Below are 14,502 nucleotides of genomic sequence, written 5' to 3' on the forward strand. Positions count from 1 at the left end.
GCTTAGAGGGCTCATAACTCGATGTTAATAACTTTGAAGAACAGCATCAACAAGGAAAAGAATTAAAGCCACTAACGTTATACTCCATTAATAGTCCAGACCTACATATATTTGAGACTAGGTGTTTATTTTCCAAATGTGCTGGAAATGTCCAGCTTATAACCAAGACAGGTGTTTATTCAAATGTGACTTTTATATGACGAAATACAATAGTGAGTATACTATTTATTTATTATTTATGATTACTGGGTAGATAGCACAGGTGATGTTCCCAGGAAAAAAACAGAAACAGATTTACAAAGGATTAGTATAGCTACATATGTACAGTTTTATGTGTTAATTATTGATTAAAGTGATAAATTTGTTGAAAACGACTATACATACCAGTTGATTACTGAAAGCTATAGCTGTATACCAGAGTTTGTATGTTGATTAGTCAAATTCAGTACTTTAATTTGTTATGTACGTAATATATTTCAGGCTGGTTTTTCTGGAGAAGGCACACCAAAGGCAGTGTTTCCAACACTGGTAGGAAGACCCCGAGGCATGGTATGTGATGTAATGTAATGATGCAGTAAACTGTTAACAATTGTATAAATCATATCTTTACTTGCACATATAAGGCAGTTTGCTTGTGTTGATAATGCAACTGTTTTATATTTCGTTCATGTATGTACTTTGTATGCACGTACGTACGTAGCATATATGTATGTGCACATACTACAAAAGAGCTGGTGTATCTTACTTACATGCATGTGTGTACGTGTATACAGATCACACTATTTCACTGTTATTAATAGGGTGTTATGGTTGGAATGGGGCAGAAAGATGCTTATATTGGTCAAGAAGCTACCTCAAAGAGAGGAATTCTCACTATTCGTTGTCCCTTTCATAGACCCCCACGTCAGCAACAACGAGCAGTGCCAATTCAAGCACCCAAAGCTATTCCGGCAGAAAAATCAGCAGTTAAAGAGTCTGATAAATTAGTAACTGCAAGTGCTGTAAAATGTACGTATGTAATGTGTAACACAGAGTGACAATTACGTAATCTTACAGTATGGTATACTGTATGTGACTGAAGTAGGAATAATATCCACTAGTATAGCTGCAGGTAAACATGGCCTCCCTTGTTTTATTGCTTTTCATATCGCTATGATCTCTACTCAAATAAGCATAAAATTTCTATTTTTTTCTTGTATAGAAAGTAACTAATCAAGTGTAATGAACCTTATACACTTGTTATTATAATCCAATTGAGATTACTGCATTTTATTGATACTCTTGTGTGTACTGTGTTGCTGCTTTTTTTAACAGTATCTAAGCATTTCTAAATATTTACAAATAGCCGTTGGTGAAAAAGTTAAATGGCTAGCATATTTTTAGTCAATAATTGAGAACGATATTTTGTGATATACTTTTTTCATTTAACAATGAATTAACCTTTTAAGGCATGTGCTATGGAGTCAGTCTAGATTCGAAACTACATGTATATGTTGTGGCTGTTTTGATGTGTTGTTTTTGATAAACAGTTCCTACATTTTTTTGCTAGATTTGAACATGAACATACCCATACAACCTTCTTCAATGGTATGTCTGTACGTATGTACGTATGTACAGTGCTTGCCATCTACAATAAGTCATTTAATTAGTTACATTTTGTGTAAAGGTCAGTATTAAATTATTGTATATGAATGTGGAATGTTAAGGGCTTATGAGTTATGATGAACAAATACGAATATTAGTAGGGGCACTTGTTTTGTTGTAAAATATTTATGCATGCATGTGTATCCCTTTGAGTTGGTTTGAAATGTACTGTTTATAGAAATATAAACAAGCATGCTTACAACATTGTGTATATAAGATAAAATGTAGCTTATGTCAGATATTTTTTTTGCTATACTCAGGCTTGTAAGTATGTAACTGAATTTGAAAAAACCTGGCTTTGAATCACAATTTTGTTAGTAGATATGACGATTTTACACAAATAGTCACTGTGTTGTTAACTTGATAATGTCTAGAGCTGTGCAAATCAACTTATTCATTTATCTATTAGCTATCACTGTGTGGGTGTATAGATTACTGATGCCTAAAATGTGACTTGTTTTTGTAGCTTTTTGTGTAGTTAGTAATTTTTACAGTTGGTAGTAATAGAGACAGTGTGATGGAATTTTTGTAAGAATATTAAATGGAGTAAGAAGATGAGAGGTCTGATTTGGGCTCCCAATGGACTTTCCTTGCATTGAAATCACTCCCAAGTGAAGAAGAACAAGACTGACCAGGGCTTACCCAGTTCACCGCACACAATTTCAACAGAGCCATGGCTATTAAATGGCGCTTGTGGCTTTCATAGGCTCTGAGAAAAGCTTTTTCAGAAACCTTCTGAAAAGATGAAATCAGCAATCTGTTGTGGTGGAAACATGAGTTTCATCTTAGCCGTGTTAACTCAAATCTGTTCACATACCATACATTGATAGTGTTTTACTTTAAAAGGGACATACAAATTGAACACTGTATGATCTTGGTGGTACAAAAGTTTTACAATTATAAAATGACTAATTTTGCTATTAAATATTTTCCTTCCTTTTCTCCATGAGATTGTTATGATTATTTACATATGTGAAGCAGTGATGATATACGTACACACGTACATACACACATGCACATGCTACAGTGTCGGTGATATGTATATTCATTCTACAAATGTGACTGGGCCTTTGAAAACAAAGCATGTGGGCACATAAAATTTGCGTAGTTTTTCAAACTTTTATGAATAGTAACTTTTTAATGTCACCATCGTATGGCCGTGCAATTTTCATCCAGTATTAAGCTTTAGTTTGCTATATAGTACAAGTTATGGAATGCATGAATTCTATTCCAATACTGAGATATGACCTACTGTATAGCCTAAATATTTTGAGGGGGAACTTTTTGCTGATTTTGCGGTTTTGGGGGTTATCAGCAAAAATTTTATCCTTGAAATATTTAGACCTCCATATACTGTAGTCTAATACATTTTGGGAGTGTTTGCAAATCTGCGAAAATTATATTTTTAGCAACATTGCTCAACCTCGAAGTATTTGCCCCTCAAAATATTTAGGCTATACGGTATTTTGTAACTGGGTGTGGTTTGCGCTCACATGCCCTATTTTCACAGACTTAGTCACAAATGTCACATTATTACTTGTGCCCCCCAAACTCCCAGGAAGATGAAGATCATCTTCAGTTGAAAGCAGATTTAATTGAGCTTGCTGTAGCAGCAGATCAAACCCTAAGTATGTATTTATTTGTATGTATACAAACTCATTTAATTATGTTGTGAAGTGATCAAATAAGTTCACAATTTGTTACCTGCATTTAGAAAATGATTGTACACATTATTAGTGTTTATTAGTGTTAGTGTCAATAATGTACTATACATTACCTGTACATATATACGTTAGTCTGTATGTACACACGTGAATGTATGCATATTGTATATGTATGCGTACTATAAGTAGTAGCTAATTGCTTGGCTTAATCATTTATTTATATTATGATTATTTTTAAAATATGAAATAGCAGCGATCATACGTATATACTTATACATATATGTTTAAATGTACATATGTATGTATGTTCATTTACAGTTGATGAATTAGAAGAAAAGGTTCAGATGACAAAGTCTACAATTAGTACCAAAACTATTGAAGAAGTTTCAGGAAGAGCTGAACAGCTAGAGGAATTGGAATTAGTATCTATGGAACTGGAGGATGAAGAAGTGACGTTAAAGGTTTGTTAATATGCAACTGTATGTTTATTTATGTATCGATAGTACTTAATAAGTAGGGATTAGTAAGAAATCATATGGCTTCATATTTTTTTGCACTTTAAAAAACAGCCTTGCAATAAGTTTTACTTGAAAAACCCACCTGGAATACATTAGTACTGCTGTAATGATGCTGTACCTTGGTTAACTGAAGCGAAAAGTTGAATGTTTCGATGTACAGTGAGTTTTAAAATTTTCAAAATTCACCTCGATAATGGATTTCGTCTGCCTGCCTGCTGTAAGACACGGTTGTGCTAGGTATACGGCTCCAGAAATTTCAGACAGCCAAGGTAATGATGGCGGATTCACGAATTTGTTGTTCCGATTACGTTCTTTCCACTACACGCTTTCATCATTCATTCACTTTTTCCTCACGAAGGATAATTAATAGTTGCGGCACTTAATAGTTGCGGCGTGCGCCACAACCCAAACACGTGATTTAAACAAAGTGTGAGTACATGTGCGTGTAAGACGAGGATGAATGGGTGTAGTACCCAATGAGTTGTCTCTAGCATTTATTGACGCTGGGTAGTCGTTTTATAGTCTTACCAGTTTAGCTTTTTTTGCGAGGTAGCTAGCTAATAATGCCTTTGAGGGGCAGATCCACCTTGGGATTCAGACTTCGTTCCACTCTTAAAGGTGAACTCCCCAGCGATGTTTTACTGTTACGTAAATCATCAACATTTAGGTCATTATAAATGCAGCTGAATCCTTTAACAGTTGCTGTAATAGCTGTAAAAGACAAAACGATAATTTTTTTGAGGCACTTATTGCGTACGAAGGTAAAAGATAGCTGCTTCAAGTGATATTTGGAAAGCAAAGAGTATATATAATATAGCTAGCTAGCTAGACATAAAAGTATACAAACTAGCTGTTAAAAAAATTAAATTTTTAAAACGAAGTAGAGATTGATATAATATGCATGCTACAAAAAGTAAGGAAACAAGCTCAAAAATGTTACAGCTGAAATGAGAAATGATCCAGCAGTAAAAAGTAAGGAAACAAGATTAGACGACTACTTGCTAAAATGAGGCACACTTTAATCCCTACTTTTGGCTAATTTGATGGTCTCATTTCAAGATGCTAGCCAAAAGTAGGCATTAAAGTATGTCTCATTTTAGCAAGTAGTCGTCTAATCTTGTTTCCTTACTTTTATTGCTGGATCATTTCTCATTTCAGCTGTAACATTTTTGAGCTTGTTTCCTTACTTTTTGTAGCATGTTTATTATATCTATCCCTACTTCGTTTTAATTTTTAAACAGCTAGTTATACATACATAGGTATGTACTGTATAGTAGGGACAGTGAAGGTGTGGGCGTGTCCCATGATATAATATAACCCAAAAACCTGCCTCGATTTTTCCTCACAACAACATTATCATACAGTACGATAGAACTGTATATTAGGGACATCGAAGGTGTGGGGGCGATCCATGATATAATATAACCCAAAAACCTGCCACGATTTTTCCTCACAACGACATGACAGTATTGGTTGGGTAAAACCAAGCCCAAAAGTGTCTTCAGATCGACCCGAAACGTTTCCGTCAAGTTGCTACAGAATTTTTTTTTAAATTTAGTCAATGGAATTTTCTACTGCCTGCCTGCCTGACGCCTTCACTCAAGCATAGCGGAAAACTGGCTACAGCTACAGCCCTAATTCTTTCGCAGAAACATTTCTAGATCGCTTAAGAAAAAACCTTTGGTATATTGATAAACATACAATGCTTGCGCTATTGTCTTACCTTTTATCCTTCTTTACCATGGGCATCAGTCAAGGTTCTACCACTGAGTGTTAATAAACTACAGTACGGCTTCTATACCAGTGTGTATATTGCATCAAACTATTCGAATACTCGTGGTCGCCGATTGTACCAAAAACACACGCGTACGTCAGACTCGCTGTTGATATCGATCAGGGAGAGCAACTCACGGTGAACTATATAGCAATGTGTAAGTCAATAAATATAGTTTAATTAGTAACAATGTTAAACCGAGTCGGATCATCTAGGTCCTGCTTTACAGATTATTCGGGTCTGACCCTACGTGCTAAATTAAATGTGGATGTGTTACCACACGTCATAGCGTAGCTCTGCTTCTTTCGTGAGCCACGCCTACTTACATAAATTACAGTCTGTAGACATATGGTGGCCACGTCAATTCATCAGTGTGTAGATATGCACGAATCTACGTCCATTATTGTCTGCAGGCTTATGTAGAGCCACGCCCACTGATCAGTTGTTATTGTATGAGTCATAATCTAGTATAATAGTGCTGCGAGTAACTCAGCAGATATTTAGTGGTCATGAGCTTGCAAAAAAACTTCACAAACAAGTATAAGAAAAAATTGGGAATTTTAAATTAGATTAGGGACAATGTATAATGCTGCAATAAAAAGTACTGAAACAAGCTGGATCGGAGTAGTACGTAATGTCCAAATACTGTAAAACAATAAGAAGTGAATATCCCTACTGTGCTACACTCAATGCACAGTAGGGATATTCACTTCTTATTGTTTTACAGTATTTGGACATTACGTACTACTCTGATCCAGCTTGTTTCAGTACTTTTTATTGCAGCATTATACATTGTCCCTAATCTAATTTAAAATTCCCAATTTTTTCTTATACTTGTATAAATGAAATATAATAGTTTCAGTGACATGATGTACGTATTGTGTATGCTTGATAAATTATTCTTTGTGTGGTAATTTGCATGTGTGTATGTGTACATTCTCTAGAGAAATGCTATTTCTCCCACTACTAAACTTGATAAATTATTCGAAGAGATGGAAGTAGAAACTGCACAGCACAATTTAGAACAAGCTCGCATTTTATCTGGTAAGTAAAATATCTGGTACGTAAGTAAAAATATGTGCATGTAATCCATGTTCTACTGATTTACGTATCATTCATCACTAAAGGAACTGTGGTTTGTTGAGTAATTTTATGTCCATATACATAAGTATGTATGTATTCGTGTGTTCATCAATTAGCATTACATCACAGTTAAATGTAGGATACAATTTCTCAATGAAGCAATAGAACAAAGAAATAATTACAGATTCAGTATGAAAGCACCAAGCCAAAAGATGCTTATATTTTTTGGATATAGTAAAACCAGTAACCAGTAAAAGTTTTGCTTATTTTACTATACTACAAAATTTGAACTAAATCAGTCCAACCATCTTTGAGATATGCGCCTTCAAAATTTGTCATGTTTTCTTCATGTTTTTCTTCTTCTGCTGTTAAATTTCTTTTCACACCACTTACAAAAATTTCCAAAAGCCTTTTATTGGATTCTTTTGAGGGTAAGAAGAGCACATTTATCTTGTAATTTGTGTATAGATTGGTAGAAGTGGAGCAAAGTCACATACAGGTCTGTGTCATGCCTACAAGGTAAACTACTGACAGAAACAACTTAGAATCAGTATGCAGATAGGCTAGCCATTGTAGCACAAACGGTTTTGATTTAAAAGTACTGAAGTATTAGCTAAGGAGGTATAAAGCAAAATCAAACATGTGAACAAACGCGATTAAAATACTCTAATAGAACGGTCACCAAGAAGTAAATAAATGTTTTATCTGTGTTGTAGTAGAAGTGCTCAGAAGAAAAATGTATGCTTTATTAGAGTACTACAAAAATTTTAGTCAGGCTACATAATCATACAGGAGTCATGCAATCTATACATCAGCCACAAACCTTTTCACAGCTGGGCTGTTTTGGATTAGATAATAATAATAATCAGGAGCTCATAAGCACTGCAAAGTAAAAATAGAGATTTTCAGTAAAGTACTGTTTCTTGTCTCCTACAGTGGAGAGAGCAGTTACTGAATTTATTTTTATAATAATTATTGTAAGAGCTGTTCAGACTATTTAAGACTATAGTTTACAAATGTCACACAAGTATTTTGACTCATTATGGCTTTGATCCCTTTAACAACTAGTTACATAAGTTTAGTAGCTTGAAGGTGATGATGCAATAAGCCACTGAGCAGCAGTGAATAAAGGATGGCTGCCCTATATGGACTTGAGGTTTGACAATGGTTAGAACCATTAGTGCCATGCTCCTTTGTGCCTATATATGCTCTTGCTTGCTTGTATGCATGTACTTCCAGCAGTCACATGTTTGTATTGGTTCTTCTTTGTAGATATAAAAGAAAAGAAGAAGGAAAAGTCATTTAAGGTTAGTTTTTTTTATTGTAAATGTGTATAATTGTGTACATATGTGTATATTATTGTTTGTAGAAATCTAGAAAGGAACCAGAATCAACTAGAAAAGGCTGTGCGTGATGTACTTTCAAAATTATCAGTAGTTTTTTTGTTTCAATATTGTTTGGTGTGTATCTATGTATTGTAGTCCAGAATGGAAGGCTTAGTTTTCAAAACACATTGTATCCTCTGTGTGTGTGTGCGTGTGTGTGTGTGTGTGTGTGTGTGTGTGTGTGTGTGTGTGTGTGTGTGTGTGTGTGTGTGTGTGTGTGTGTGTGTGTGTGTGTGTGACACCATGTACATACAGTACATTTTTGTTTGCAATTATTTTAACAGATAGAGCCATAGAGAAACCAGTTGCTGCATATTCAGCAAGGTTAGAAGCATCTGCATGCATACATACATACGTACATACATATAATTGTACATGTAACATGGGCATGAGGGCTTTGTCTGCACTCGAGGGCAGAGGGCATACATTTGCCTGACGTGTATGTCAAACTGCCTGAGGGCCACAGGCCTGAGGGCAGAGGACATACATATTAGGCAAAACCTGAATGCTCCGTGTTACAGCTAATATGTAACACTTATCGGGCTGATAGCCTGTACAGGGCGATTAATCACCCAAGGCAATATGAGAGCAGCCACTGGATATATTATATGTGATCATCTCAGCAAAAACCTGTCTAGTTCACACAAGCGTGCGTTTTGAGAAAAACTAAGTTTAAAAAAAAAATTGGTGAAATTACACGTGTTACAATAAAAATTTTACTAAGTTTTAATCGAGCCATTACTCAGGAAAGGAAGTTTTAAATTGATTAAACCTATATACCATCTTTTTTGCCTACTCATGGAGAGTTCGACAATCTTTGTTTTATTTCTGTAGCCCCAATGGTTTGCGTGTAACGTATGTTTGTTTACGATGCGGTAGATGTAAACAAATTTGTCACCATTTTTTCAGTAAAGCTGCCTTCATGCACCTATGCACAAGTGACTGCAGGGCTAAAACTATACCTTGGTCGATCTGCCAATCCATGGTGAATATGTAAGCCAAATCTCAACTCTGTAGATTAATTCAAATGGAAGTTATGGCTGTGAATGTAAGCACCTGCAGTTTATTTTTAGTATAATCACTGTACAAATTGATATCCTTGCTCTCCCTACTTTCTAGCACTGTAGTTCCAAAACTACATAATTGACTGATACTTTGGTGAAAAATTCTTTGGACAATGCAGATAATGCTGAGAAAATAAAAAGAAATCCGGAAGTTGTGCAAACTAGACGTATTTTCGCTGAGATGGTCACATATATGCATAGCTAAAATTTTTGATTATGGGTCAGCAGCTAGTACATTCTAGTTACGTTCGGTTGCGATGAACGACCATATCCTAGAGATATCACGGAGAATTTTGGTTATGCGAGTTTAATGTTCTATTGAATCATATATGGCAAAATGACGGCGTTCACTAAAGGCCTAAATAGGTAAGCTTGCTTGTAGAGTGATTACTTCATGCAGAGTGTTACACATGTAGCTTCGTGATGTGGGCATGTCCATATTCGAAAATGTGTGGAAACAATAGGTGAATAAGCTATAGCACTAGTTTCTCAACGTTTTTCAACTCTTAGGATGGCGAGGATAACAAAATGCTCTCCGTCTGAGTAGTTATCTTGGCGAAATCCAATCCTAATCACGTGAGTATTAATCGATCCCCACAATTGATTTTGGCCTCAACGTCTATATAATCACTGCTCAGTTGTAGCCTGGCTATATTTTGTATGTAGCCTGGCTAACTGGGCTACATACGAAATGTAGCCTGGGCGGCTCCTTTGATCTCAGGTGTGAAAGTGTTACATGTGTGCATTTAATATGTGGGTTATGACACACCCTTGAGGTTTGTAAACACAATCCTCAGGCCTTCATACGTACGTCATGTTTACAAATTAGATACAAACTGAATGGGTGTGTTATATTATATGTAGTGTAATGTGTGCATGGATCAAAGGCACCCATTCGTAGTACAAAGGCAGAGGTGTACACCACTAGCTTACATATATACTGGTATTTTTCAAGCCTGGGATTCATCTTATATAATTTGACTTGAGTTTGCAAAGTATTGTAGTTAGTCACATTAAATCTACACAAAGTGATTGCAGTGAGTATTCAACAGCCATCATTGTGCGGGGTTCTGTCTTAGTTAATAATGTATTATTACTTATTTTATACAGTAGCTTTTGATGGTGTAGTATTATTGATGGTCAGTACCCTTGCTCAGCAATAGCCATCTTATTTTATCTGGAAATGTTGAATTCAAAACTGGGCAATGGCTGATAAATGTATAAATATGCGTGGATAGTTAAATTTGCATTGATCTTAGTGTCATCTAACCAAGAGTTAATAATGCATTAGACCCTTTTGTGGTCATGATGGCTGCTCCTGTGGTGATACTGTGTATGATTAGTTTGATCTGACTAGTGGTCAAACTGTATAGCTTGTAATGGTGTGTATAAAACTGTGCAACAACATGTAAACTGCATGGGGTGGTAACACTGTGGCAGCAGCCTATGATCTTCCCACACACTATACTACACTACAAAATGATACCATAAATGTTAGAAAGGTAATTGTGTGTAAATTTCAGAAACACTTTAATGGATAATATAGCTTCATTACTAAGTTTATTGCTTAGCATACATACCGTATATGACCGTATAGAAGCCCGGGCATCTATTTCCTATAAATCATTTTTGACCCGGCGTTTAAACGAGACCGGCGTTAATTTGGACCCGGGCGTTTATTTCTTACTAGCCACTCAATGAGAATGACAGGTGCCAGTATAAGTACCTACGAAATACGAAATCCATAGCCCATCACGTACATAAACCCATTTGGACTCCTCTGCTGGGTAAAACATTGGAAGCCGGGTGGAAAGATGACAATGACCACGATAAATATGCTATGGCCATCACCAGAAGAGAAGGCATAGTCGAACAAGACAAGACATCATAAGACTGGTGACGAGACATCACTGTATAGTTAGCAGCTGACACGAGTTTAGAACCCCTTTCAGTGCATATCATTAGCACCCCGGCGTTTAAATGAGCCCCGGCGTTTATTATGACAGTCCCCTAGCTGTACCCGGCGTATATTTGAGCCCCTGCGTGTATTTGAGCCCGGCTTTAATACGGTCATATACGGTATGTTTTTGCACAAGTTTAATTACAGTAAAAATGACTATCACACCGAACATTAGTACTGTACAGTAGGGATCATGGAGGTTTGGGATTTTCTACCCAAAAATATCACCCAAATCTTAGCCTCATTTTTCTGTGATGCAGCTTGGCAATATTGGTTAGGCATAATCAAACCCACAAGTGCCTTCAGAGCAACCCCTAACCCATCCAACAAGTTTCTACATTTTGTTTTATTTTACTGAACTTTCTGCTAACTGATTGACTGCCTGCCTGCAACCCTCCATCCAAACATAACTCAACTACTGTATGACAGGAAGTTTTGACAAAAGGAAACTTTGATGAATCCTCACTTAATCAATATCAACTAATTAAATATTATAGAACATCAAGAAGTCATAGATCTAAACATGTACTTTCAGGGGTGCTTATGATGTTTGATGAGTTAAAAGTATGACGAATTTAACTGATTTGTATTTTTTTAGTCAAGTTTTTCTCTCATAATGACTAGTGCTACAGGACTTGATCTCTTCACTGCTTAGCTTTGGCCTGAGACATGCCATTTTGCCAGCTATAGTGCATACATCATGAACTTGCTTTTTTCCTCCATTGTATCCCATTTCTTTCTTGCTTCAGTGCTAGCTGTCATGAGAATTGTCAATGATTTACATGGTGACTGGATTCATTGCAGAGATGCTACTTGTTTGTTTGTAACACTGTATAGCAGGTGGAACATAGCTGTAAACAAAACAGAATGGCCACTTTGCTTTTAGTAATTGATAGTCAAGGCTGTCCCGTCATTCTTAGCTACAGTACACTAGTGGATATTTAATCCCTACTTTGGTCATGGCTATATTATTATATGACTGAAGTAGGAATTAAATGTCCATTAGTACAGCTGTGAGTATGAATGACCTCCCTTGTTTCATTGCCTTTTATTTCCATGATCTCTGCTATAAATCTAAAACTGCTAATTTCTTCTTACACTTATATGTATATACACTGCGTATTGCATAGATTTATACGTTCAACACATGAATAAATTTATTATGCACGTACATTTATGTATTTGTTGAGAGTTATATGAACAGCTATCACATGCATGCGTACTTTGGTCTGCCTAACTTTAATAGTTGCGTTAATGTTGATGCACATACATGCGTATAGTTCACAATCTTCGATGATGACTGCTGGAAAGCGCTCTGTGAAGTTACCACCTAGTGCACCCCCTCCAGGTGGGTACATGTTGCATGTTATGTTTCTGTATGTATGTTATAGTTAAAGTACCGCCACGCATGTGTATGGAAAATATAGGACCCAGGGTGTGCATTGAGAGGCTAATACAACATGAGGTGAAGCTGAGTGCAGTCCCTGAGTGCTGTATTTTCACACACAAAAATATAGGTGGTACTTGAAGTGTTATATTGTACTTTATCCTTGTGCTGCTTGGAGCATTTATCTTGAATGCCTGAACCACTTCAATTTTCCAGACTATCAGTAAGTGTTCATATTATCTATATCTAGTTGTGGAAAAAACTGGTAAAATTAGTTTGGGTAATTTTAGTGATTGCAATGTCACTCACATAATAATTTGCTTACTTATCTGTACTATATTGCCTAAATTTCTGCATAACAGTTCCAACAGTGCAGGGTATTTGGATAATCTGATATTATGTGGAAAATACAGTACATGCTGGAATTTTGATCCTCCCATGCTAAATACAATACAGTGAACACATCATATTAATATAATTGGTATATGTAATGATGTTGGGAGCTTTGCCACCTTGGAACATCATACTTTCCTTCCCCACTCCAGCCGCATCACCATTGCTTGGAGGTCCTCCACCTATACCAGTTAGTAGTACTACTTCATTTTCTGTTGAAGAAGAAATGATGATGCATCAGCAGATGCAGCAGCAGCAGCAGATGCAGCCTCAGCAGCAGATGTGGCAGCAGCAGATGCAGCCGCAGCAGCAGCAGCAGATGCAGCCGCAGCCGCAGCAGCAGATGATGATGAGACAAGCATCATCACTAATAATGCAACCTATGATGATGTCTATGTGTAAGCAATCACAGACATTAGTAACTGGATCTGTGACAATCTGACCCAAATTTACAATACAGGTGTTCATTACAATGGGTATAAAAATTTACAAGTACAGTAGGGCCTTGATTATCCGAATCTTGATTATCTGAACCCTAACGGTATAAGTGACTGCTCTGTTAGAGTATTTCATCATTAGGTGAACGATTTATGTATTAGAGTAAGTGTATGATTGGATGGAACTCTGTATATGCATAAATGAATGGGTTTCATTTATCAGAACAAATTCACTTATTTTATGATTAAACTGGCACACAAGTGTTCAGATAATGGAGGTCCTACTGTACCATAATTTTTCACATGCTGTTTTAAGGAAGGAAAGCCTAGGTTCATACAGCAAAATCTGGGTATTATGCATCATATGTACTTACCAAGAAAACTATAAACAAGTTTATGTTGTGCTACTTATAAAAACCAGGCGCCATGCAGCAAACAAACCTAACTGGAATAAAGTAACAGTGTACTAAACTAATTTATATTAGGTTTTGCTTCGTTGCTACATACGCAATTGATTTTGTATTTGATGAAATATTTTGTAATTCTGTAATTACATTGCTAAGCACTGCTAAGGAGACGTACCTTGAACAAAACGCTTTAACCCACTAATAATGCACAGATGTATCTCCTTACGTAACTGTTTTATAGTTCGTCTATAACATTTTCTTATGCAAATTCTCCAGGAAAAGCCTCAAAGCTGCTCTTCATTTTCGTTCGCGTATGTATGGGCACGCCCCCTTTTCAACTCGAAGGAATTTATTATACCCAGTAGCCTAGAAGGCCAGCTGTGTTGTTTTTCAGCTGTTTGACGTCAGTCAAGCCCTTTGGGTAAGGCCTTCACTGCATCCTTATAAACTCGTTTCATCCGTATTTCAAACCAGCACATATTGTTGTGAGTATAAAATAATAAATCAAATCACAATCAAAGTATTAACCGTCTTAAACCAAAGCTTACCAGCCCAGAAGTTTAATACAGGTTCTATATGGCCTTGGTTGTTTTTAGCGAACAAACGTTTGCTCACGTGGGTGCGGAAAGCCAAACAAATATACAAACATACAAACACACACACACTTTTCGGAAAACAATATCAGTAAACCAGACTGTGGGCGTGCGCCTGGTTTAAAAAATGTTTGCTGCATTACAGTAAAGAAATTAGAGATACAATTAAGTGTTTATTTGTTTACATGTCAGA

At 36.2% G+C, this 14,502-nt stretch overlaps 1 protein-coding gene across 1 annotated transcript in view; it reads left to right on the plus strand.

Annotated features, from left to right (window-relative positions):
• Positions 1 to 14,502, plus strand: part of LOC136259311 (protein mono-ADP-ribosyltransferase PARP4-like) — a 74,436-nt gene that overhangs the window by 23,114 nt on the left and 36,820 nt on the right. Inside the window, exons 39-49 of the mRNA XM_066052803.1 lie at positions 481 to 549; positions 801 to 1,008; positions 1,550 to 1,587; positions 3,203 to 3,272; positions 3,627 to 3,769; positions 6,545 to 6,644; positions 7,956 to 7,990; positions 8,053 to 8,089; positions 8,353 to 8,392; positions 12,373 to 12,440; positions 13,025 to 13,270. Coding sequence (XP_065908875.1) covers positions 481 to 549; positions 801 to 1,008; positions 1,550 to 1,587; positions 3,203 to 3,272; positions 3,627 to 3,769; positions 6,545 to 6,644; positions 7,956 to 7,990; positions 8,053 to 8,089; positions 8,353 to 8,392; positions 12,373 to 12,440; positions 13,025 to 13,270 — 1,054 coding nt within the window. The remainder of the gene's footprint in view (positions 1 to 480; positions 550 to 800; positions 1,009 to 1,549; positions 1,588 to 3,202; positions 3,273 to 3,626; positions 3,770 to 6,544; positions 6,645 to 7,955; positions 7,991 to 8,052; positions 8,090 to 8,352; positions 8,393 to 12,372; positions 12,441 to 13,024; positions 13,271 to 14,502) is intronic.

This window comes from Dysidea avara, chromosome 6, assembly GCF_963678975.1.
Source record: "Dysidea avara chromosome 6, odDysAvar1.4, whole genome shotgun sequence".
Lineage (NCBI taxonomy): Eukaryota > Metazoa > Porifera > Demospongiae > Dictyoceratida > Dysideidae > Dysidea > Dysidea avara.